Source organism: Peromyscus californicus, unplaced genomic scaffold (assembly GCF_007827085.1).
Source record: "Peromyscus californicus insignis strain IS unplaced genomic scaffold, ASM782708v3 Scaffold_8__1_contigs__length_139910024, whole genome shotgun sequence".
In the NCBI taxonomy this organism is placed as follows: Eukaryota; Metazoa; Chordata; class Mammalia; order Rodentia; family Cricetidae; genus Peromyscus; species Peromyscus californicus.
The window spans coordinates 84,166,595-84,193,367 of NW_026294606.1; the positions used below are offsets into that span (position 1 = coordinate 84,166,595).

At 48.3% G+C, this 26,773-nt stretch overlaps 1 protein-coding gene and 1 pseudogene across 2 annotated transcripts in view; both read right to left on the reverse strand.

Annotated features, from left to right (window-relative positions):
- Window positions 1-26,773, reverse strand: part of Kcnk1 (potassium two pore domain channel subfamily K member 1) — a 38,850-nt gene that overhangs the window by 1,164 nt on the left and 10,913 nt on the right. For both annotated transcript variants that reach the window (XM_052727568.1, XM_052727569.1), the window contains exon 3: window positions 4,504-4,899. In XM_052727568.1, coding sequence (XP_052583528.1) covers window positions 4,504-4,899 — 396 coding nt within the window. The remainder of the gene's footprint in view (window positions 1-4,503; window positions 4,900-26,773) is intronic.
- On the reverse strand, window positions 4-4,497 carry LOC128103308 (cytochrome c, somatic-like; annotated as a pseudogene).

Genomic DNA, 26,773 nt, shown 5'->3' on the forward strand with positions numbered 1-26,773 from the left:
CAAGGCAGAAAGCACGCCATCGGCAAAGTGTGAGCTAGTCACCACAAAAACCAAGACGGAACGACTTATCCGCCTCCCGCGCCACACACACAGCGTTCTCCAGCAGGTCCACTGGCAGTTTATTTCGGGGAATGCTTGAAGTCTACGGCTTGGGGAGGAAGGCAAGGGAGAGTGAAATGACTTAGCCATCCATGAACTTGGGTTAGTCACAAGCACAGGCTTCAAGTGTGTGTGTGTGAGTGTGAGTGTGAGTGTGTGTGTGTGAGCTTCACGCAAGTAGGAGGGTGGACCCATGCACACGAGTGCCGAGGCCAAAGGTCACTGGATGCCACGTCTGCTATTCTCTGCTTTATCCCTTGAGACAGTCTCTCCCTGAATCTGGAGTTAGCCTGGCAGCCAGCAAGCCCCAGCGATCCTTCTGTCTCCACCTCAGCTGGCACTAGGGCTGCTGATTTGCAGCCATGCCCTGCTTTTTATGTGGGGGCTGGGAATTCGAACTCATGTCTTTGCGCTTGCTGGGCTCACTCTTACCTGCTGAGCCATCTCCTCAGGCCTGGCTTCATTTTTTTTTTTTTTTTAAGTATTAAACACTCTTTATTTGATATCATACAGAAACCACTTTAAATGCCTCTCAGCAATAAAAGGCAGCATCCTTGACATAGGGAATTCTAATTAAATCGGCATTGCCGAGAGTAGAGAGATGCCTCCTGACGTTTAACCGCTGACTGGAACAGGCCAGTGAACACAAACTGAAGCACAAACATCTTCTGCTCGGTCCCGAGACAGTGAGAGAAGGTCCCCAGTGTCTAAACACCTTCATATGCCCAGTTACATAAACCTAAGACCATTCAATCGGTTTTGCAGTGACACCCCCATCTTCTTAGAAAGTTGAATATTACTGATTAAGGGAGAGCAGTTTTTATGCAACTGGAATTGTTATTTTAAAAAAGGTCATATCCACTTTACCACAAGTCAGTTTTACCTAAATCTGGACTGTCTGACACGACACATTGTTAGCCATTCATGATCTGAGTTCTGGTGTATGACTTAAATTACGGTACGTACTAAAAGCCACCAGACATTTGTTTGGTAATGGATAAGGCAGGTGGTATTACACGCTAGTCACTTTTTTCAGAGAAGCCATTAGGTCTGCCCTTTCTCCCTGCCTCTCAATTCCAGCGAAGATCCTTTTTGTTCCAGAGATGTATTTTTGGGGATTCTCTAAATACTCCATCAGGGTGTCTTCTCCCAGGGTGAGGCCTTTGTTCTCGCTGGCATCTGTGTGAAAGATTCCAGCCGCCTGACCTGTTTTCCACCCAAACAGCCATGGAGACTTGGTCCAGTCTTACGATTGCCTCCCTTTCCACACTGTGGCACTGGGCACACGTCTCAACAAAAATCTTCTTGCCTTTCTCAGCATCAGCCATTTTTAACTCGCTCCCTGCTGCTCAACACCACTAATGCTACCCTCTCAGCTGGGCATCCTGCTCTCTCCTGGCTTCAATCTTTAGAAGAAGAAAGCAATCCATTGTTGCTAATGTGGCTTCGCTTAAGTCAAATGACTCACCATAGTCACCTAGTGTGACCCTCTCCTCCTCGGCCTTAGAATGAGAGAGTCACAAAAAGTTTTTCACATTACGTGAGCGTCTTTCTGAGCGCTCAATATTGTTGTCATAATTTCGGCTTCTCAAGCCTTCTACGACACCATTGTCAGGATCTAGGCATGGGGACAATTCCCTAGATAACTACAATTTTCTCATTCATGAAGGATAACTGCTATTTCTTGGAACTTGTGATGGGCAAATAGTGATTTTAAGTTAGTTTCAACATTTTTTTTTTGTTTTGTTTTCGAGACAGGGTTTCTCTGTGTAGCTTTGCACCTTTCCTGGAACTCACTTGGTAGATCTTTTTAAAATCAGTTTTCAGAAAAAGAAAAAAAAAAAAAACACCTCACAGAATGGGACCAGAAGAGAATGTCACCTCACTTCATGTCCCAGTAGAAAAACATGAAAGGAAGATTTCCAGAAAATACACAGTTGAGGATATTTTAAATTTGCTTTGTAGGAGTGTGGACCCCGGATGTCCCAGGCAGACAAAGTTTTGATATCTCCAACCTTGACTGTTGGTTATGACAATAAGCTGGTGCCTCAGGGACTTCCTTGTGGTTGGCAGTAACATTGCCAGTCAGGAGACAAAGCCACTTCCTCCCTGGTTACTATTTAGCCAGACTCTGGGATACTGCCAGAAGTGCCCATGGGTTTTCAGGCAAGCTGTGGGATTTTATTTTATCTACACCTTCAGACCATTAATTCCTTGGATGCTCCAGTTCTGAACACTCACAGCATAAAATCTGTCCTGGCTGACTGCCTGAGAAACACAGTCCACACTGTAACAAGGGGCACAGGTTATGGAGGATTCAGTGTTTGGGGGAAGCTGAGAAAGCTCACATGTCAGGATATAGTGGAGGCCAGTTTACACAGAGGAAAGTTGAACCAGAAAACACAAACGCAGGGATATTCTATTTCTCTAGTTCACAAAGAAATTAGAAAGCAAAATGAAAATTAAAGAATAGCCTGCTAGCTTAAATGAGAGTTAAGGTGATGTCTATCTATACTGCTATCAAATTCACACAGAAAATGTCTAGAACTCCCTTGGCCAATGCCACCCAAAGAGGATGGGAACTCAGAAACCAGTGACTGTGTGGACTTGTGTTCCATTTGGGGACCTCAGAGTTCTGTTCCGTAACTCACAAAAGAAGTGTGTTCAGGGTTGGGGATTTAGCTCAGTGGTAGAGCACTTGCCTAGCAAGCACAAGGCCCTGGGTTCGATCCTCAGCTCAAAAAAAAAAAAAGTGTGTTCATTTGGGGCCAGTAATCCTACTTCTTAGAAAGATCTCAAATATAAGAAACACAAACCCAAAAAGATCTCCACACCATGTGTCATGCTACTGAATTAGAGGCAAATTAGACAGCCAACAAGCGAGGCAGGTGGGCTGTGGGGTGGTCCCTGAGTCACAAGCAGGCTCTAAAATAATAAAGAGCATGAAGCCCTCTCTGCAGGACTCTGGCAAATACTGACGGTGCTCGGACAAGAGCCAGGAGCCATGGAAAGCACTGGGGGTGTATGAGTGCAGGCTGTGTTCCCAGTGAGCCTACGGTTTCATGGAAATATTCAAATACAGCCCAACCAACCACTTTGTGGGATTAAGAGAACAAGACAGGGCAAGAGCACTGACTGCTCACAAAACCATGACTTCCTAGAAGCTGTGACTGGGCTGGGTCACAGGTAAGAGTCTAGAGAAGGCAGCAGCGGGAACTATGCTATGGCACACAGAGGGCTCACAGAGAAAATACAGTTTCTTCCAGAGGCGTGGCTGCGTTTTTGCAGACTGTGAGCTATGTGCATGCAGGGGGGCTTGCTGATGAATGCTCATGTAGATGCATGTTCTACATCTTCAATGGCTCTCTGGCTTATTTCTGAGATAGAGTCTCTTGCTATTTCTGAGACAGAGTCTCTTGCTGAAACTGGAGCTTGCAGTTTCAGCTAGACGGACCTGTCCAAGACCCTGGGATCATCCTGTGTCTGTCCCCTCCAGCATGCCACCACACTTGGCTTTTCATGTGGACACTAAGGATCGGAACTCGGGAGTCCATGCTTGTGTGGCAGGCACTTTACCAGCTGAGGCATCTAAAATGTGTTGCCTACTTCATTTTCTACACATGAATTCTGAGAGTAATCGGTGACAGGTCACTTCAAAGTGGAATGACAGGGACAAATGAGGCCAGTGACTACTTGGAGAAATTTCCTGGAAAATTAAAGAACACGACGTCAGTGGCAAGCTGAGGTCTCCTTTTCTTGTGTATAAAATATTTAACCGCGTGTTAAGTAAGTTATTGTAGTAAAAGGTGGCTACTGTGCCCGTTACACCATTTGAGAAGTTGATTGGAGGGAGGGAGAGGGAGAGGGTAGTCAAGAGCATCATCACAAGTGGGAGACCCTGAGTTGGATCCAAGCCCTTGGGAAATGCTGGTGCCATGGCTTGTACTTGTAATCCCAGAGATGGTGAGATGGGAGATGGAGACAGGTGGGTCCCCAGAACTCCCCGGTCAGCCAGTCTTGGCTTCTTGATGAAATACCAAGCCTAAGAATGCCCCTGTCTCAAACAAAAAGAAGAAGGCACCCGAGGAAGGACTGGGGAGGCTGTCCTCCAACTTCCACAAGCACCAACAGGGACACCTGCACACCCCACATGAAAACACACACACGACAAGAAACTCAGCAGTGGCCTTAAGGTGAGCTGGAACCATAACTAAGCAGTAGGAGCTGTGATGGGAATGGTGAAGCGAAATAGCTGCAGGAAGTCGGGGGGGGGGGGGGGGCGGGAGAAAACATATCCAAAGGAAAGCAAGCAGGCACTGATGGAGGACCGTCAGTCCCTAGAGAAAGTAGAACATGGAAAGGACAGAACAGACGTGCACGGTGCAGCCAGCCACAGGTACTCACATGTGATCCCGATCTTGTACAGCTCTCTGAACTTCTGGTTGTAGCCTTCCCCTGGAACATAATCCCCCAGGCCGATGGTGCTCAGGGAGATGAAACAGAAGTAAAAGGATTCCAGGAAGTTCCAGTCATCCTCCAGCACAGAGAACACAGCGGCTGGGATGAAGAAGAAGCAGGACACGGTGATGAATCCCAGCAGAACAGCGTGGACGATGGCCACCACCTGCTTGGAGAAGCCCCAGCGGATGTGGAAGTAGAGGACGGGTCTGCGGGTGACGTGCACGGTGACACGCTGGACCACAGCTGTCAGGAAGAGGAGGGTGAACGGGATGCCGATGACAGAGTAGATGATGCAGAAAGCCTTGCCGCCATCTGACAAGGGCACCGTGTGGCCATAGCCTGTGAGGAGAAAAGGCTCCGTGAGGGCACAGGAAGCACAATACAAGTTAGGAAACAACATGTCTGTGGGCCATGAGGAAGACTCTGAACTGCTGTGAGCAGGGGGCTCTGGCCTCTGGATGTCTGTTAACTTCAACAGGGTGACGACAGTCATTTGTGAGGCAAGAAGATTTGTGAATCATAAGAAAGTTAAAGGTAGGGACCCAGCAAACAAGAAAGGCTTCATTCAAACTGTTCCTGACCACCCCGAGAACTGGACATGTATACTCCAACAAACCGAAAATCAATTACCTACAACAGCCAAAGAAAGATCCACCCTTTCAAATAACTCCTCTCTGGCCTTCGGTAGGAAGGAGCCCTGAACCCTAAGCCAGGGCTCTTGAACCACAGACACATGCTCCCACTCTGTGGAGGGTAGTCTACGTTTTCACTCTTACCTCTTGCTTTGTTTTTGTTTTTTTTTTTTTAAAGACTTTTAAATATATTATGGGCAAAACGTGTGAATGTCTGTGTATACGAATGCAGGTAAACCTGCAGAGGCCAGAAGAGAACCACCTGAGGTGAGTGCTGGGAATCAAACTCCAGCCCTCAAAGCACTGAGCCATCTCTAGCCCTTACTCTTACTTTTAATGAATCGACAGTTTCATGACTGCTGTTCTGTCTTAGGTCCATTTCATTGTTCGAGATACAAAGAACCTGGACATCATGTCCTGGGACACCCCTAAGATCCCTTCTGGTAACATTTGGAGTGTCCAGCCGTTTTTCATGAAATCCGACCCACTCCTCTCATGCAGAGGTCTCTGGCTTAGGACACACTACAGGGCTGAACAGGAGGGCGAGTGTGCTAAGGGACAACACCCACATCACCTCAGACCACTCAGGAAAACTCATGCCAGGACACCCCACTCATCAGGGCTGACCCCCCCCCCCCCCCACTCCCCACAGATCCTCATTAGTGTCTGTCTACAAGCTGCACTGCGCTCCTATTGGAACCCGATGACTCACGGAATGTTTGGGAAGGACTAACTAACAAATAAAGGTGTGTGAGGAAAAGCAGGATGATAAGGGTAAGGGTGGGGAGGGTGGGGGTGGGGGTGGAGCAGACCCAGTAAAGACCCAGAAAGCAAAACCTCAGTGAGTCACGGCTGAGTAATTCTTTCCAAATCTCTTAGCCCGTTCTCTAGTTTAATAGCACAGTCAGAGCTCCACACGGTTCCCCTCTTACCGTTTCCAGACATTCAAAGACCTCATGATTCTCCCACCCCCACCAAACCAACACTTCAGGACTGGTGATTGTTGGTCATAACATGTGTCTGGTCTTCTTTCCTCAAAATCATTATCAAGAAACCCATCAGGGAACAAATGAAAGAACTCAGCCAGGAAGGAGGCTCTCTGGACCATGTTTGAAATCCCATGAAGGCTTCCTCCTGAAACGGCAAATGTGTCTGAACATGTCCATTCAAGAGAGAGCTAGGTAAGTGTATTTTTTTTTTAAAAAAAATGAAATTAGGTTCTGAAAAAATGACATGTTAGTGTAATTGAAAAGAGTTTCAAAGTGTGGTCTTAGGAATTTATCTTGCTTAAAAATAACAATTCTTTTTTTTTTTTGGTTTTTCGAGACAGGGTTTCTCTGTGTAGCTTTGCGCCTTTCCTGGGACTCACTTGGTAGCCCAGGCTGGCCTCGAACTCACAGAGATCCACCTGGCTCTGCCTCCCGAGTGCTGGGATTAAAGGCGTGCGCCACCACCGCCCGGCAAAAATAACAATTCTAAAACCCTTCAGTTGCAGATTCAAATTGTTTCATTCTCAAGTATCTGATGTTGTTAAAACAAAAACAACTCTCTTGGGGTTCAAGAGATGACTTAGATGTCCTCAGCTCTTGAGGACATGAGTTCAAATCCTCAGCACCCATATAGAAAGCCAGGAATAGCCATGCAAGCACCCAGCTCAGTAAGAGGGCAGGGGAGACAGGAGGATCACTGAGGCTTGCAGGCAGACACACTAGCTCCATATTCAGTGAGAGATCCTGTCTCAAGGGAATGAGACAGAGTGATAAGCAGGACACTCCTGTCCTCCTCTGGCCTCTGTACCCAGTGAGTAAACACCCCCCACACACACACATACACACACACACACACACACACACACACACACACACACACACACACACACACCTTGATTGTCCTGATTGCCTTCCCCTAAGGTGTACAGCTCATGAGCCATAGATCATCTTCTGGAGCCATGTGCAAACGAACACACCCCTCCACATAGTCATGTTTTTGTGACGTTCCCAAAGCAGAGCTTCTCAAAAGTGGCACATGTCCCCAAATGGTTAAGAACCACAACTCTGAGCACCAATTCCTGAATCCATCTGGTCCCCACGCAGTCAAGAGCTCCTAGAATACTGAGGCTAATTTTGAGCTTGACATTTGGAGAGTTGGGGCTTCCAGACCGCATGAAGGATGCCAACAGTGTGCCACATTAAGGCAGCATATGGAAAAGGGAAGAGTTGGGTGTTTCTTTTGATGGAAAAGAATGAGACCAGTTATAAGTCAAGCAACCCAGCACCACACAGGCTGCAGACCTGGCAGAAGCTAGAGTTTTCATTAGGCATTCAGGGAACATGTTCCAATAATCAGAGATAACTAGACATGGATTCCGGAGATGGATTTTTATTGAACCATAGCAAAGCAGAAATCCAGGAGTGGAGTTATGAGCTTGTGACTTGGAGTGTGAGGCAGTGAAAGCATCCACAGGCTAACATGGCTAAGCAGAGATTTCCAGGGATGGAAATGAATGCCAGGGAGTTTATAGAGGAAAGAAAGTGATCTGAGGCCGGGGATAAAAACTTGTATGTTTGTGAATGTGTTCCTTTTTAGGGGGTATTTTTATGAGTTAGCTGTTTTGAAAATATTACATGGGACTGGAGAGATGGCTTGGTGGGGTTAAGAGTACTTGCTGCTCTTGCAGAGGACCCCGGTTCTGTTCCTAGCACCCACATGATGGTTCACAACTGCCTGTGACTCCAGTTCCAGGAGATCCAATGCCCTCTTCCAGCATCCACAGACACTGCATGCATGTGGTACACATACATACACTCTCACACACCTAAAAATAAATATATAAACAAACACTTGGGGAAAAAAAGAAAGTGTGGCACATCTATGTCACACAGCATATGTCTTCTGTCCCATCTGTTCCAGAAAATGATGTGATTTAGATTTCTGTGGGGAGGGGGGTAGAAAAGCAAACAAATTTCTGGTGACCTAGGCACTGGAGAGTTCAGGTGGTAACGTAGCTTTATAAGCATGAAGACCTGTGCTCCATTCTTAGAGCCCATGGAAACAAGTCAGGCACTGCAGGGTACACTCGGAATCCCAGGGCTGGGGTTTGAACTGGCCAACCATGGACCAGTGAGAAACCTTGTCTCAAAGACAAGGTGGATGATACCTGAGGGCAACAATAACCAAGTTTGCCCTTTTCCCTACACACACACACACACACACACACACACACACACACACACACACACACAGAGAGAGAGAGAGAGAGAGAGAGAGAGAGAGAGAGAGAGAGAGTACCTGATATGATTTTTACTCTCAAACTTTGCTACCTCTTTTAATCATAAGTCAACTAAATCTCATTTACTATGATGTTATTTTCAGACTGTAAGCATGATCACCACACAGTGCCAGATCTGGCTGCAGAAAGACATTTTTATGTCTGTAATAGAATCTGGCTAAGATACTAAAATCTACAAGCATGGGACCCTGACCCAGGGCCATTTTTTTTACCCCCTTTGATGTTTATATAAATCACTGGAGAGTGGAAAGTGTGAGGGTTAATTTTAATTATCAGCTTGACACAATCTAGTCACCTGGGAAGCGAGTCTCAGTTAAGGATTGTCTAAGTCAGGTTGGCCTGTGGGCATGTCTAGGAGGGACTGTCTTGATTACATTGATTGATGTGGAAAGACCCAGCCTGAAAGTGGGTGGCGCCATTCCCCAGTCAGGGATCCTGAACTGTGTAAGAGTGGAGAAATCAAGCTAAGCATTGACGTGTATGTTTGTTGCTCTCTGCTCCTGACTGTGGACATAACTTAACTAGGGGTTTCAGATTCCTGCTCCAGTGATGAACTGTCATGGAATCGGAATCATGAGCCTCCAAACCCTTTCTCCCTTAAGTTTCCTTTGTCAGGGTATTTTTTATCACAACAGGAAATGGAACTAAGATACAGATTCTGTCTCCAAACAACAGCAAAAGAGTTAGATTCCCAGACAGAGAGCTCTAAACTGGATTATTAAATTCCAGTCTTCTGCTCCTTAGCTGCTATGTCTGGTCACGGCTCTGCACCTGTGAGCCTCAGGAGGGCATATGCCACAGGTAGTCATACAAATGACAGCCTTCTACAATAGTAGGCTTCCCATTTGGGTACTGCAACTACACCAGCCCCAATACTGCACTGGCCTATCTCTAATCTGAGGCTGTACTACAGAACTGGCTGCTTTCTCATTACTGTAGTGGAATCTCTGAAAGAAGCAACCTATGAGCAATGTGGGCTCCCAGTTTGAAAGGGCACAGTCCACAAGGTGGGGCAGGCATGGTGGCTGGCAGGACCAGCTCCTGTCTGCACTGCTGGTGATGAAGTGTCATATCTTTGAGAAGCAGGAAGCAGGGAGCCTGGGGCAAGAAGCAGGGAGACGTAAGGTGGTATCTCAGAGTTGTTTTGATTTGCATTTCCCTGATAATTAGGGATGTTTAGCAATTCCTTAAATGTCTTTCAGCCATTTGAGTTTCCTCTGTTGAGAATTCTGAGATACCACCTTACACCTGTCAGAATGGCTAAGATCAAACACACTGAAGACACCTTATGCTGGAGAGGATGTGGAGCTAGGGGAACTCTCCTCCACTGCTGGTGGGAATGCAAGCTTGTACAACCACTTTGGAAATCAATATGGCGCTTTCTTAGAAAATTGGGAATCAATCTCCCCCAAGATCCAGCTATACCACTCTTGGGCATATATCCAAGGAATGCTCAATCATACCACAAGAGCACTTGCTCAGCTATGTTCATATCAGCATTGTTTGTAATAGCCAGAACCTGGAAACAACCTAGATGCCCTTCAACTGAAGAATGGATAAATAAAATGTGGTACATATACACAATGGAATACTACTCAGCAGAGAAAAACAATGACATCATGAGGTTTGCAGACAAATGGATAGATCTAGAAAAAATCATCCTGAGTGAGGTAACCCAGACTCAGAAAGACAAACATGATATGTACTCACTCATAGGAGGATACTAGATGTGGAACAAGGATGACTGGACTGCTACTCATATCACCAGGGAGGCTACCTGGAAAACAGGACCCCAAGAAAGACACGGGGACCCGCCCAATGACGGAGAAATGGATGAGATCTACATGAACAGTCTGGACATGAGTGGGGGAAATGAAGGGCGAGGGTCGAAGGAAAGAGAGCTTGGGGGAGCGGGAGATCCCAGCTGGATCAGGAACAGAGAGGGAGAACAAGGAATAGGAGACCATGGTAAATGAAGACCACATGAGAATAGGAAGAAGCAAAGTGCTAGAGAGGCCCACAGAAATCCACAAAGATACCCCCACAATAGACTGCTGGCAATGGTCGAGAGACAGCCTGAAATGACCTACTCTGGTGATGGGATGGCCAAACACCCTAATTGTCATGCTAGAAACCCCATCCAATGACTGAGGGATCTGGATGCAGAGGTCCACGGCTAGGCCCCGGGTGGAGCTCTGGGAGTCCAATTAGCGAGAAAGAGGAGGGTTTATATGAGTGAGAATTGTTGAGACTAAGGTTGGATAAAGCACAGGGACAAATAACCAAACGAATGGAAACACATGAACTATGAACCAATGGCTGAGGGGCCCCCAACTGGATCAGGCCCTCTGAATGGGTGAGACAGTTGATTGGCTTGATCTGTTTGGGAGGCATCCAGGCAGTGGGACCGGGTCCTGTGCTCATTGCATGGGTTGGCTATTTGAAACCTGGGGCTTATGCAGGGTCGCTTGGCTCGGCCTGGGAGGAGGGGACTAGACCTGCCTGGACTGAGTCTACCAGGTTGATCTCAGTCCTGGGGGGAGGTTTTGCCCTGGAGGAGGTGGGAATAGGGGGTGTGCTGGGGGGGAGTGGAGGGGGGGGTGGGAGGGGGGAGAACAAGGGAATCCGTGGCTGATATGTAGAACTGAATTGTATTGTAAAATAAAATAAAATAAAAATAAATAAATAAAAAGCAGGGAGACTAGGACAGGAAGAAGGGGACCAGGACAGAAAGCAGGGAGCCTAGGACAGGAAGAAGGGGACTAGGGCAGGAAGCAGCGAACCTAGGACAGGAAGCAGAGAACCCAGGGCAGGGGACCAGGGCAGGAAGCAGGGAGCCTGAGAATGGAAGCAAAGAATTTGGGGCAAGAGACAGGAAACCTAGGGAGGCAGGGAGCCTGGGACAGGATGCAGGGAGCCTGGGACAGGATGCAGGGAGCCTGGGACAGGAAGCAGGGAGCTGGGGCAGGAAGCAGAGACCCTGGAGCAGGAAGCAGAGACCCTGGAGCAGGAAGCAGAGACCCTGGAGCAGGAAGCAGGGAGCTGGGGCAGGAAGCAGAGACCCTGGGGCAGGAAGCAGGGCTGGACTAAAACCCTTAAGGCTTGCCCTCCAGTGACTCATTTCCTTCAAGTGGGACAGACTCTCTCAGTAAGTACCCACCATCTTAGCACCACACATGCAGACCCGTGAGACTGTGGAACATTTTACACAAAACCCTCAGATCATGCTGACATGGGTCTGCTGGCATTTAAATCCCCTTCAAGGTGTAGCAGAGAACGTTTGTGGGCCTTCACATGCCACACCAGAGCAAGTCACAGATCTAGAATTTTCTCACTTGTACAGATGCCTCTGAGAGAGGTGTAGCTCAGCAGGTGTCGTGACTATACTTGTTTCTTTTCAATAACTAGCAAGATATGGAACAACGTATGCCTTCACTATTGTTAGCGTGGTGCTCGCTGGGGAAGGAAGCCCAGGAAGGCGCTCCGGGCACTGAAAGCCACCCTGACAGAGACACACATCAGTGGCCTCTTGTCTCATCCTCTGTGAAACTGACCGAGTTTACAACCCTGGACCCTGCTTGTTTCCTTTTTCTTTAGAACGGTGTGTCCCTACGAGGGCACGGAAGGAACAGGTCCTTCTCTGAAGCCTCCAGGCTTCCAGCCTACAGTGGGCAGAACACTGGCCTGAGAACCAAGGGTTCGGCCATCCAAGAGCAGAAGGTGTCCCAGCACAAGGAGGCAGAGAGAATTAATCTTGTGTTCAGTATGGGCCCTTGACACTCCAGACACAGCCAGACACAGTGGTGGGCAGATCTCCTTAGCTTAACCCTATGCTAACCTCCTCCAGAAACACACTCCCAAACAGACCCCAAACAATGTTCAATGGCTCCCCCACAGTGCTGAGGTACAGGTCCACGCCTACCTTTCCATGGGAGCGCCAGGGTTCTGAACCCAGGTCTTCATGTTTTCACTGAAAGTCCTCTTAGACACCAAACGCCCCCCTCTCCCCCCAGTCCCCACCTTGGCAATGTTAGTAACAGGACTTGGCTGAGGGTGAAGAAACATCAAAGAAGTCAATAGGAACAACAGATAAAGGTTCTCAGGAAGCCTGAGAGCCTGAACTAGGCCTGCTGAGCTACTAACTAAAGTCTTAGGTCCTCCACCTGCCACTTCCCCCAGGTGCCCTCCAGGTTTAACATAATCACCCTGGAGCCATCACTACCCTGAGGTTTCAAAATTATCATCCTGTAAAGGGTTCCTAGCCATGCACTTTCAGAAGAGGGTGCACAGTCCCTGCCGCAGGCATTCCCCCAGGCATGCTCAGACAACTCAAGATTTAATCTTTCCTCCCCTGGGAAACGCTAAGTACCATATGCTAGGAAGACAGACTCCAAAGGCAGCTCAAAATGCCGAGTGACAAGGAGGTGCTGCTTTCTTGAAGATTTATTTTTATTTGTGTGTGTGAGTGTGCGTCTGTATGCAGCTATGTGCACGTGTGAGCAGTGTGCATGGGTGCCTGAAGAGTGTGTCAGATCCCATGGAGGTGGAGATAGAGACGGTTGTGAGCCATCCAATGTGGATTCTGGGAACCAAACTGGGTCCTCTGGAAGAGCCCTTAACAGTGGGGCCACCTCCCGAGCCCAGACACTGTTTCCTTGATGCTGCATTTGGGATGTGTCCCCAGCCACAGAAAACTCATGAGTAATCAGGGGAGCTCCTACTTGGCCCCAAGCCCTGACTCTAGAACAGAAGGTGAAGTGGTCCTCAACCCTCATACAGTGTGAAGGGATGGGGACCCTGAGATACCCTCTAGAGCAAACCAAATCTGCCCACCGCCATGCCATTCCTGAGACTCACAATTGTCCTTTGTCAATCAGTGGCTACAGGAGGAGAGCAAGGTGCCCACTGAGACTTTCTGGAACCTTCACACCTGTGGAAGCAGAAGTTTCTAGATGTTCCCTGTGAAGCTGTATGACACTACTTCTTAGTTCATGCAGGTATCCTGAGGATAAAGTGGAATGACCCATGTGCTGTATGTACTGAGCTCACATGCATATGGAAAACATCACACTACTGTTTGGCGGTTGTTGGAAGAAACAGCGCTGTGAACTGTCCCCACAACAAGCACACTCGTTCAGGTCAGCGATGCAGCGTCTTGGTAGACCACAAAGAAGCCACCTACGTACTCTACTCTCTGCACACAGTTTAATTCCCGCCACATCTTTTAAGATACCGTCCTCTGAGTGATGACCAGAGATTACTAAAACAGTCCCTGAGAGTAACTAATAAAGAGGAACTCTGAACCGTCTTAAAATTCATCACACAGGCTGGCAGGTGAAAAAAATAAAGGCATTTAATCAGCTGCAGGTGAAGTCAACAGAGAAGACTGTTGATGTGGAAACTTTGATTTAATTCCTTTACAGCTGACCACCAGGGACACCACCGCACCCCATTTTCCTGTTTCAGGTACAAACTTTCAGGACTGTTGAGCCCAGTCAGCCCAGAACGAACAGCTGATGACTCTCCTCTATGAACCACTCTTGTGTGCAGTGCTGACATCTCCTCCATGCAGGGCCCCACCCTCTGACCAATAGCCAGCGGAGCTTGGGTGTCTTTCCCTTTCCAAAGGCTGTGAAGATGCTCTAGGGGCTGAGGAGAATGCTCAGCCACTGAAGTGCTTGCTACGGAAGCATTAGGACCTGAATTCAACCCCCAGCACCCACACAGGTCCACCAGAAAACAGACCCTGGGGAGGCTGACAGGTGGATCCTCGGGGCTTGCTGGCCACCTACCTGCTCCCTGCCATGGTGCTCCCTTGCCTCATTAGAGGCCTAAAGCAAGGCCAGTGGGCCACTAAACCAAAATAGGCCTCTCCTCCTTGTAAGATGATTGTCTCAAGTACTTTGATACAGTAACGGAAGACTAGAGGCACCAGAAGGAACAACATCTTTTTCTTCCAATTAGAAAGGACTCTTAAGCTGAAGGTGAGCAAATGGGACCTGTGTTTCCTCCCACGAACTCATTTCTCACCCTGGATACCTGGGACAGTGTCATCTCCCTAAAATGTGCCGTTCTGTGTGGAAATAACTTTTCTCCCACGTGGTGGACTGGCATGCTTAGTAAACTCATGAACTTTTCCCGGATTAATCCGCCCATCGCAGTGGGGCTGTGTCTCAGCCACAAACTTATGTGTGTTTTCCTGTCCCTCCTTTTGGTGACTCGGGTGGGACTTTCTGAGACATTCCACTTGCCCCAGAGGAACCAGAAGACGCTGGCTCCAAGCCAGGCATCTTGATGCAGGACCTTTGCACACCATGTCACCACTACCGGCGTGTCCCTTGCTTGTTCACACACATGGCTGGCTTGCTCACCCATTTTAAGATTTGGCCAAAGTCAACACAGAGAATGTAAAATACGTAAAATCCCTACATCACCCCCGCCCCGTGTGACCCTTGTATCACCTTCACCTCCTTATTCCAGCTTCTTTCAAGCGCTTACTTTATATGAAATTTTTTTTCACTTGCTTACATTGATTGTGGTTATTCTTCTGTTTTAAAATGTATGTTCCAGGCAAGAATGTCTGTTCTGATGGTTTTAGGGTGCCTCTCAGTGCCCCAAAGCCCTCCTGGTGCCAAGCAGTACTTTATGCTAGCGTGCTAGTATGAGTCAAATTGAGTTTCATTTGTGGGGTGCTTAGTATCGATTGTCAACTTGGCAGGATCTAGGATCACCTAGGAGACAAACTTCTGGCCACATCTCTGAGGAAGGGAACTGAGGAGGGAAAATCCACTTTGAATATAGGCAGCATCATTCCACGGGCTGGGGTCCTGGGCCGAATGAAAAGGAGGAAGTGAGCTGGGCACCAGCACTCATCTCTCTGCTTCCTGGCTGTGGACACAATGTGACCACCTGCCTCGTGCTCCTGTCGCCATGCCTTCCCCGCCATGATGGACTGCACCCCCAAACTGTGAGCCAGAGCAAACCCTCCCTTAAGCTGTTTTTGTAAGGTATTTGATCACAGCAGTGAGAAAAGTAACTAATACAATTAGGCAGAGTAAGTTTTATACATTAGTTGCTAACAAAAAACCTCAACTATTAGTTTGATGACCCAGGGATGTGTTATTAACTTGCCACGTGTAAACTCACAATGTCAGACTTCAGGGTTATGATATCCTACTGGCTTAAACCCTCTGTCTTCACTCAACCAACCAAAAGCACAAAGCACAACAAAAATGATGACCTTGGTGGGAAGCTGTAGGTTTCCCTCAGGTGAGGGTGTGTCTTCTGTTTATACCTACATTCAAAAAAAAATTTATTTCTATTTAATGTGTATGAGTGTTTGCCTGCATGTATGCATCTGGAGCATGTGTGTGCAGCCCTGTTTCCATATTCTTAACCCAAGAAGCAGAGATCAACTCGCAGGGGTGATCTCAAAACATCTAAGTGACTTGAATGCACAATAAATACAGTTTCCCTATAGTTAAGCTGATTTGTTTTCTGGATGTATTATGTTTGCTATACCCCAGGACTGTTGCTATGCAACAGGCAAACTATATATACAATATGTGTATGCAAATTATTATCATTTTCCATTCTCAAACTGATAATCATTACCCACAGATACTGAAGTAGCTCCTGGAAAGGAAATGCAATGTGGATGCTAACTGACCTTAGCTACCATGAGAATCTCACGTTTAAGGTTGACCAAACAATGACAGAGGCACCAGGAACTGCTTGTATCTCAACACGCTTTGATCTTTCTGAGTTGATCAAAGGGGACAAACAAGCCTCATGTACCAACCAGGGTCACAATGCACCCATTGAGTTTTGGAAACAAACAATTATTTCTTTGACTATTGTCCTTTTTAAAGTCAATTTCTTTCTTTCTTTGACTATTGTTCTTTTTAAAGTCTATTTATTTATTTATTTATTTATTTATTGTGTTTCTCTGTCTGTCTCTCTCTTTCTCTCTCTCTCTCTCTCTCTCTCTCTCTCTCTCTCTCTCTCTCTCTCTCTCTGTGTGTGTGTGTGTGTGTGTGTGTGTGTGTGTGTGTGTGTGTGTGCACGTGTAGGTGAGAGGACAACTTTCAGGAGTCAGTTTTCCTTGTCTATCATGTGGGCGGGCCTTGAGGATTGACCTCAGGTCATCACACTTGGCAGCAAATGCCTTTACCCACTGAACCATCTCACTGGTCTTTTGACAATTGTTCTGTCTGGACAAAACACACACTCTGTGTTCCTCAGCCTTAGTGTGTGTACTGGTTAGGTTTCTCTGTTGCTGTGATAAAACTCATGACCCACATGACCCAACTTGGGGAGGCAGGCATGGGTTTATTTGACTTGCAGATTCCAGTCCATCACCTATGGAAACTAAGGCAGGAACCTGGAGGCAAGAACTGACTCCCCAATCAATCATTAACCAAGAAAACACCCTACAGACTTTCCAACAGGCCAATCTTATGGAGGCAAATCCTAGGGTGACGTCCATTTCCTCTTCCCAGGTGACTCTAGCTTGGGTCAAGTTGACAAAAACTAATGGGCATGGTGGGAGGCATTAGCAAACTGGACAGCTCAACCAGGTAGTCATTTCGGTTGCCCCAGCATTTCATGATGCGGTTCAAAGGAAGCATAGAACACAGCCCTTGTTAGCAAGTGTCCCTGGTGGGCACTCTGAGGCCAGAGGCTCTGCTGCATCACACCTCCTGGGTGCAGCAACCCCAGGAGCCCAGGCTCTATTACATACTGCTATTCTGTCTGTCAGCTGTTTTCCACGACAGCAAATAGTGATAGAAGCAACTTAGTAGGAGGAAAGATTTGCTGTGGCTCTCTCTCTCTCTCTCTCTCTCTCTTTCTCTCTCTCTGTGTGTGTGTGTGTGTGTGTGTGTGTGTGTGTGTGTGTGTGTGTTCCAATTGTCCCTGCTACTTTGGGCCTGCGCATCACAGCGAAGTCACTGGGAAGAGCAGGCTGCTCACCTCGTGGACAGGAGGAGAGGGGGCTTGCCCTCTCTGCCTGCTCCCCTTCCATCTCAGAGTGTGCTTCTAGAATGTTCTTGCAGATCCTTATGTTGAAGGCTTCTTTCCCCAGAGTGGCACTTTTGGGAGGTGGTGGGGTGCTGAAGAGGTGGAGCCTCAGGGGCAACTTCCAGGTCATGGGAAAGGGTGCCTTTAAAGAGGAGAGTGCCTCACTGGTTGAGTTTTCCAGTGTTCAATCCCCAGGGCCCACAATGAAAGGAGAGAACCAATCCCCAAAAGTTGTCTTCTGATCCCCACACGCATGCCGCAGCATGTACCCCCTACCCAATAAACAAACAAACAAACAAACAAATGCAATTAGAAAGCAAACAATTGTCAAAAAAGTATTTGTTACCAAAGCTCAACAGATGCATTTTAACCCTGATTGATACCAAGGCTTCTTCATGCCCTTGGAATGTTCTAGACTCAAATCCACTTTGCTGACTCAGAGCCCCCAGCCTGTTGGGGCACATGCATTTGAGTCCTCACTGTCCTCTAATGTCTCACAGAAGACAAGCATATCTTCTGGACTTAGCTTTCCCATCTACAGATCGGAATCACAAAATGCTGCCCAACCTTCCACACACAGATGCTAGAGAACACGGAAGTCCTGGCGGCCGGAGCCACCTCTCACTACACAGCCGTGGGAAGGCAAACACCCATTCTGTCCCTTCTTATCTTGGCTGCCTCTGCCACTCACCTGCTCACCTGTCCTTACAACTTCTCACCCCTAGTTAATAATAAATGGATCAGCCGGGCGGTGGTGGCGCACGCCTTTAATCCCAGCACTCAGGAGGCAGAGCCAGGCGGATCTCTGTGAGTTCGAGGCCAGCCTGGTCTCCAAAGCGAGTTCCAGGAAAGGCGCAAAGCTACACAGAGAAACCCTGTCTCGAAAAACCAAAAAAATAAATAAATAAATAAATAAATAAATAAATAAATAAATAAATAAATGGATCAATGGGCCTGCTTCCTAGGGACACAGATCTGTACTAATGTCCCATTTCTTGCTCTCCTCCAGCACAGAACAGGGTTCCCTTCCTGAACTGCCAGCATTTCCTGTCCCCTCCTTTAAGACCTGCTACGCCCCAACCAGAAAATCACTCACTTACAAACAGAATGTGCCACGCTAGAAATAATTAAAAATGGCTCCTTCTCAGGCTAATCCTAAACTCTGAATGACTGTGACATTTTACAGGTGATTAGTGGAGATTTTAGACAAATAGAGCTGTGATTTGACTTTTTAAGCAGGGAACACTCACTTGACACTAAGACTACAAATCACCTCTCAGAAAACTGGCCACGGAGGGACAGTAATGCAGCCCCACAGTCCTGGACACAGTGAGATTTCCCCATAGTCCCAGATCCAGTGACATTTCTTGAAACCCTCAGACATTTGTATGGAGGTGCCAGCATTTCCCAAACACAGTATGTTAGTCTGGTTTATTTAGATGTGCCGACCTACATGGACACACCCCGAGGACAAGCTCCATGACACACTCTGACAGAACGTTCTTCTAAAAATACACACACACAAGCACACATGGATGCACGCACACAGACTCCTGCGAGAGAATTTCTAGGGAGGACAGTGGAGGTTCAAGAGAGAGGGTATGCACCCACAGGCGTACCTACACACGTATAAAGGTCAGCTGGCTGCTGGAGAGATAACTTGGTAGTTAAGAGTGCTAGTCCCGCAGTCAAGGACCAGAGTTCGGATCACTGCACCCACATCACAAGCCAGGCATTCCCCGGATGCCTGCAATCCCATTTCTTAATGGCGTGGAGACAGAAGGGTCATCTGGGCTTGCTGGCTTTTGCTCTAGTCTAGACACAAGCTCCAGGTTCAGGAAGAGACCCTGCCTCAGAGGATTAGGTGGCAAGTGATGGAAGAGGGCACTGATGTCCTCCCTGGGTTCTGCACTCGAGCTCAGGCATGTTCACCTGCATACCCATATGTCCATATACACCCACATGCACATAAATAAATATAAACATAAAGAACACATGGAATACACACACACACACCACACACACACACACACACACACACACACACACACACACACACATACACACACATGCACACAACCTTGTTTCATTCCTGTTGGCACTCATTAAATCCATCTAATATAGGACTAGGCTCTTTAAAAATATTTATTTATTCACTTATTCATTCATTCATTCATTCATTCATTCATTAGTGTGTGTGTGTGTGTGTGTGTGTGTGTGTGTGTGTGTGTGGTGTGATGTATGTGAGTGAGCATGCATGTCAAGGTGCACATAGATAGGCTATAAAATAACTCTGTATAGTCAGTTTTCTCCTTCTGCCTTGACATGGGAAAGAGTTCATGTGTCAGGCCTGGGTGGCCAGTGCCTGTACCCTCACTGAGCCATCCTGCCTGCCCAGGACTAGGTTTCTAAGGCTCACAGGAGGAACTGCTGTTGCCTGAACACCACCTTCCCCTAACCCAAGTTCTTCAGGCCCACAGTGGCTGCTGTCCTACACTGAGCCAACAAGACACAGAACTACAAAGGTAAGCTGAGCACCTGCGAAGGCCCAGGAGCAGCCAAGACAGAGCTACAGGCAGACTGGAGACCAAGGAAGAGTCCACAGCCCTTCTGGGAAGGGAGACGTTCTCCTGGATAGTGTCTTTAGGGAAATGATGGTTAAGCGCTGGGGCACGGGACCGGAGAAATGGCTCAGCTGTCAAGAAATGGCTGCTTTTCCACAGGACCAGGGTTCAATTCCCACCACCCAATGCTGCTTGAGGGCTGGTGTGCAGAAGAGAGACTCAGACCACCTGGAACTTGAGTTATGGGTGATTGTGAGTCTCCTTCATCTTACGTTTTGAGTCAGGGTCTCTCACTGAAATGGGAGCTCGCAGACTGACGAGGCTGGTTTGCCAGCAAGCCCCAGGGATCCTCCTGTCTCCTCCTCCTCCTCAGATCTGGAACTACACACCATACCACCACACCCAACTCTTATGTGGCTGTGGGGATCCACACTCAGGCCTTCATGCTTGCACAACAGGTACATTGCTCACTGAGCAGTCCTGATCTCTCCTGGCCACCATTTGTGACCTGCAAAGGAGAAGGAGGAACCCATCAGATTCTAAAAGCTCCCTCTCCCCACCACCATCATGTTTCCATGAGAACCTCAGCCTGATGAAGAATGGCCTCGCCTTCCACACGCCACTTCTGGTACAGAGCACAGGCCACGCTCAATTCCCTCTCCCTTTGAGTCTTCACTGCTGGCTGGCCTTGGCACCTGTCACTCAGGAGAGGCATCATGGGTGGAACCTAGCCAAGCCCTGACCCTTGGAGCCTTAGTTCTCCTATGGGCTAAGCAAACTTGAGGCACCCAGGGAGTAGCTCCCCTCACAGTCACACCCTGTCGTTCTCAGTAGCACTTGCTTGGTGACAAAGGACTACAGTACGACATCTGCTAACCACTGTCCCTGTCAGAGTTAATGCTTATAAGACCAGATAAGAGAGACAGGCTAGGGCGGTTGAGGCAACTCATGGCCGTCTGCTTTTCAAGAACACTGCACTGGTGTGGCCGCGAGAGCGTCATCGCCGCAGACTCGGGGTGCAACGTTTAGCCGCCTCTGACCGATCAGTGAGCCGAGGCCAGTCCCAGGCTCACCACCTGACCTGCAGCATGAGCTCAGTGTCAAGTTTCTACGGTTCTCCAACTGCTTAGAGGTCATCTGACCAAGCAGACCACATCCCAGTGTCACACGCTGGAGGTCAGAGTGTGTCTGAACTTGACAGAAACAGAGGGATATTTTAGGTTCGATGTCAGGTCTCTAGAGAGTCGAAAGTCTTAGCCAGATGGTGGCTCGCGCTTGTAATATCAGCGCTCAGGAAGCTGAGGCAGAATTTGTTACCAGTTCGAGGCCAGCTTAGGACACACAGCCAAACCTTGTCTCAAAAAGTACTAGCCCTCCCCCGCAGCCCCACAAAGCCAACCAGGTCTGCTCAATCTCACTTTGCATTTTAAACACTTCTGTGGACCAGTCTGGTCATGAACTATGGAAATGAGTGCTTGTTGTGCATGTTGGTTCAATATGATACTCATTTCTTGAGTTCACGCCTTTCACATAAAGGAACAAGAAGGAAAATGAGACTTTGCAAGTGTGATCCTGTGTGTGGCATTAAAAATCCCATCTTCTGAAGAAGCTGGCGGATCACAAATGTGAAGGACACTGATGGGGGTTCGGCACAAGGCTGCATGAATTCCACACCACTTCTGTGGAAGTGGGGCTGGACTTGCATTTGTGACATCGGGTGTCCTGAGAAACAGTGAAACTAACAAGTCATTAGAGAAAAGCCAGTCACACTGTCTCTGAGTCTAGGAAAATACCTTGAACAGTGACACAATACAAAGAACTGTATTTAGAACACTCTGCTTCAGGGTGGCTCAGTTGGTGAAGGGCTTGCCACACAAGCATGAAGACCTGAGTTCAATCCCCAGAACCCACATAAAACAGCAACAATGTAGGAGTGGTGGCATATGTCTCCTCAGTGTAGGGGAGGTGGAGACAGTAGGACTCCCGGGGCTTGTCTAGCTGAAATGTTGAACTCCGGGTCACTGAGAGACCCTGTCTTAAAAAACAAAGTGTGGAGTATTGAAGAAGACAGCCAACATCAACCTCTGACCTCCACTAGCACATGTACATGTATATGCATGCATACACACACACACACACACAAGCACACACACATCAATATCCTGATGATACACAACTCCCTACCCCCCAAGAACAAGTGTGTACTTAACCCAGACACACATAAAGAGTGCCATGTCTTTACAGACGGGAACAGCAGGGCTCACCTAAGAGCTGAATTGTCACTGGATTTTCTTATGATCTCACTACACAGTCAAGGTTTTACTAGGACAATTATGAGCATAGCAATTGGATGACTACCCATTGGACCCACACCAACTGTGTGCAAGTATCATCTGTGACTCATCCTGGAACATATACTAGTTTACACCCTTGAGAGCTTCCCCATTACCCCAGAGCTGGATGCATGAGAATCTGGGGGTAGTGGATCTAACTTCCCACCAAGTCCTGCACAGAACACCCAGAGTACAGGTTTTGAATAGCCATGGTGGGGTGAGAGAATTCAGAACGAGGTGGTACGTTATTCTGTATTCCCTGCATCGTGCAGTCCCGAAGGAGGTGTACTCCTGTCTTCAGCAAACATGAAGGCTGCATTCAACCCTTGTGCTATCAATAGTGACCTCAGAGGGGTGGCCCAGGACAAGCTCCCTCACCTATGGTTTCCTGGGGTCTGCACAACTAACCATGCTGGCAGGAAGGAAGATATTCTAAAAATACATTGTGTCCTTCCCTTTGCCTATCGGACAATTAAGACAATGGACCCCGAGAGACGGGAATTTCCCCAAGAACCTTAGGCTGGCAAGAGGAAAAGGCTGAAGCCTGGTGCCAGCCAGGTGGGGAGTTTGTCTCCCAGGAAGAAATCTCGCACAGTTGTGACCACCTGTCAGACCACCTGGGAGGTACACACTGGGACCCAGACAATGATGGATTAGTGATGGGGAGACAACACTTGACCAGATCTGCTCCACGGTGCATCCTCTGGCCCTCTGTTGAAGTCTAAATCAAATGTCAGGACCCTAGAGATGGACTTGGGGGGTCACTGGTCACTAAATCTCCTTTTTTGTGTGCTTTTCACTACTTCTTGTCTTTTTAATTGGCCTGCTGAGGTCAGGTGGCCAAGCCTGGCTCATTGGGGAGCTGTTAGGGCCAAGTCTGTGACCCTAACAAATCCAGTGATGTCATGATGTTCTGTTTATATTCACCCAGGACTCTCTAATGGAAGCTCTGCTTACAGTTCGGCTCCTCTATCCTACCTCTCTGCCCTCACATCCGGGGCCTCTGAGCACGGCCTCTTCAGAGCAAGGCCCCTTGTTTAGTACCGCAGAAGCCAGGTTGGCCTGATTTAGCCTTTTCTATCCTTGGCTAGCATGTGGGCCAGGCCACATGTCAGATAACAGTAAAGACTCCTGCTGCCCGTGACTCAAGGACCAGCCCTTCTTTACTCACGGGCACCTGGGTGCTACTGGCTGCTATTGCTGCAGGTAGTTTCTGGACTCTGAGCTTGGGCAAGGCTGGCACTTTCACTTTCTGTGGACAGCCTCATGCCTGCCTCTGGACATGTGCACTGAGCAGATGTCCTTGACAAGTCTGCCTTCCTTTTCACCAGCCCAAGCTCACCCACATCAGTGGGTCTAACACCATTCCCTCCTCAAGACAGTACTCAGACCACTGCCATCCACATCAAATCCTATGGAGTCCCACCCATGTTGCCAGGAGCTTCATATATCCTGCCTCTGCATCCTTTTCCCTCTGCGGAGAGTGCCATGGGGGCTCTCTGAGCTTACATGATTGTCCCTATACTGTGAACACAATAGAAAACACTCAACCCAGGAAATAGGCCTGTGTGATCTAGATGGCGCAGTGAGCTCTGGAGAGACCACTGATTAAAGGTGACCCAGCACCCACCCTTACCCCAGTCCCCATTTGGATGCCTTCATACCTCCTGTCCCTGCATTTGGCCTCTCTAGGGTCCTTCATCATGTCTGAGCACAAAGATTACCTTAAAATAAGGCATGAAGGGCTGGGGCTCAGTCAGCAGAGTGCTTGCCTGGTGTGTGAGGAGCCCTGAGTTCCATCCTCAGCACCCCACAAACTGAGTGTGTGGCTTGTGCCTGGGACCCCAGCACTCGGGAGGCAGAGGCAGGAGGAGCAGGAATCCAAGGTCACTCTTGGCTACAGGCTCAAGGCCAGCCTAGGACATCTGAAACCCTGTCTCAAAAAATACTAAATTAAACTAAATAAGTAATAATAATAAACTAGAATCAGTTCGTGACTCTCGCCCTTTGTGACATAAGGCTGGACTTTTTTTCTAGCAGGATTGACCAGACTGACTCATGATAATGTGACTTCACGGTGCCCTTCCCATGGTGAAGGATGACTCTGGTCTTGGCCAGCAACACTCAGAAGGGACAGGTCAAATGACAGAAGAGACTGCAGTCACAGACTGCACCATCCCGGAGGGCAGCTAACAGCCTGTGCACAGCAGAGGACAAGTCCAGACAGTGCAGACTTGTTCTGAGTGATGGGAGAGGAGGCATCCTCAGGCCATCCTGCCTCAGCTCCCCTCGGCTGCCAGAAGAGCAAGGGCAGTCTCATGTTACCTTCCATGTGCGCCATGGCTAGACGTTAGCTTTTTGGCCTACTCTTTCCAGTTTTTCAGTCTCTTTTTGTCCCCGTGGTTTGGGCTGCAAAGATTCAACTGCTTTGCCATGGCAGGTGGTGGGCTGGAGCAGTGTGACTGACAGATGGCTGGTCCACACAGCACGCCCTTCCCTTCTACAGGGGACCCTGCCATCCCATGCCCACCAGGAGGCCCATCTGGTGGAGCTGGCTGCTTCCCTGGTCCCTTTCAGTCTGGGTGGAGGGTGGATGGCAAAGGGGCCCTTCACTCAGCTCCGGGCCTCCAGGAGCCAACTCAGCAGTGACATGTAGGCAGGCAGCTTGGGAACAGCCTCTCCTGTGTCTTTAATTAACTTAATCCACCTAGCCATGTTCTTTAAATAATTGAGTGCCTTGGTAACCGGTATTCAAACACTTGAAGAATTTTGGTTACAAGAATGCTGGAACCTTTTAATTTTGGTTTAAGATATTTCACTTCCCTGTTGTTATTCCCAAGCTGAGGCTGCACCAGGAAGAGTGGGTAGGGAACAAGAAAGCCAGCCTAAGGGGTGGAAGGCAGCAGTTTTCAGAAGAGAGTCCTTCCAAACCCGAGAAGGGGCAAATGCAATGGCCTCTGGAAGGGGGAGTGAGTGGGGCTCAGTGGTAGAGTGCTTGCCTAGTGTATGTGATGTGAGGTTCACCCCCCCACGCCCCCCACCCCAGTACTCCAAGAGGAGAAGAGGGCAGGGGAAATGGAAAGGAGGGGTGGAGGGGAAGAGAGAGACTCACAGAGAGAAGGAGCAGGAGTGGGAGGAGGAGAGAAGACAGGGGAGGAGGAGAAAGGAGAGATGGGGAGAAAGAAATAGGAAAACAAAAGACAGGAGGTACAGGAGAGAGGGAGGGAGGGAGAGAGAGGGGGAGAGAGAGAGAGAGAGGGAGGGAGGGAGGGAGGGAGGGAGGGAGGGAGAGGGAGAGAGAGGGAGGGAGAGGGGGGAGAGAGAGGGAGAGGGAGGGAGGGAGAGGGAGGGAGGGAGAGGGAGAGAGAGGGGGAGGGAGAGAGAGGGGGAGGGAGAGAGAGGGAGAGGGAGAGAGAGAGGGAGGGAGAGGGGGAGAGAGAGGGAGGGAGAGAGAGAAAGAGAGGGAGGGAGGGAGAGGGGGAGAGAGAGGGAGGAAGGGAGAGAGCAGGGACACAGAAATGAGATAGATGGAAAGAAAGGAGAGAAAGAGGAAGAAAGGAATGATCAGGAGAAAGGAGAGAGAGAAGATAAGGGAAATAAAAAGAGAAAGAGGAGAGACAGAGTGGAGAGAGGGGGAGAGAGAGAGAGAGAGAGAGAGAGAGAGAGAGAGAGAGAGAGGATGCACAAGTAAGCAAGCCCGGGTTGACTTCACTGTCACTAGGGCATTTGTCTGAAAGCTGGAGATGTTTTCCTGTCCACTGAAAATCAAAAGACAGTGATCACATGTTTATCTGACAACTATACCCTCTAAAATGGTTGACTCTATTGGGGGAAAAAAAACCCTTCATGTTTGTTTTTTGGCTCCTAAAAGCAAGCCACCTAGATAGGCCCCATGGTACCTTTCATGTTATCCACTAAAAATTGTGCTGAATGTATTTATTTGTTAGCATTCTGTCAGCTGTGTGCACGTCAATTTTATAACATACATTTTATGAGCTATCAAACATTAAGTACCCCCTGTTGAATCTATAAAAATATAACGTTCTATTTTTTCAGCTTCTTGCATAGCTTTATACACTATTAAATTAGAAACAGCGGCAGAGTTTAGATACTCTTCATTAGCACAGCAATTGAAGTATTTAAAACTACTTAGAAGCTGTCCATCATGGCGGCAACTTACCCTGGAGAGTCGTCGGTCACACGCTCCATCTGAACTCTCTCTCTTCCTCCTCCTCCTTGTCTATTTCCCCTCAATGGTGAAAGTCAAATCCATTTCTCAAAAGCCATGCCAGATAACTGGGAACCACGGCAGGCAGTCTCCCACACTTCAAAGGGTAACCCTCACAGTACCCCATCATAGCTGAACGTACCTGA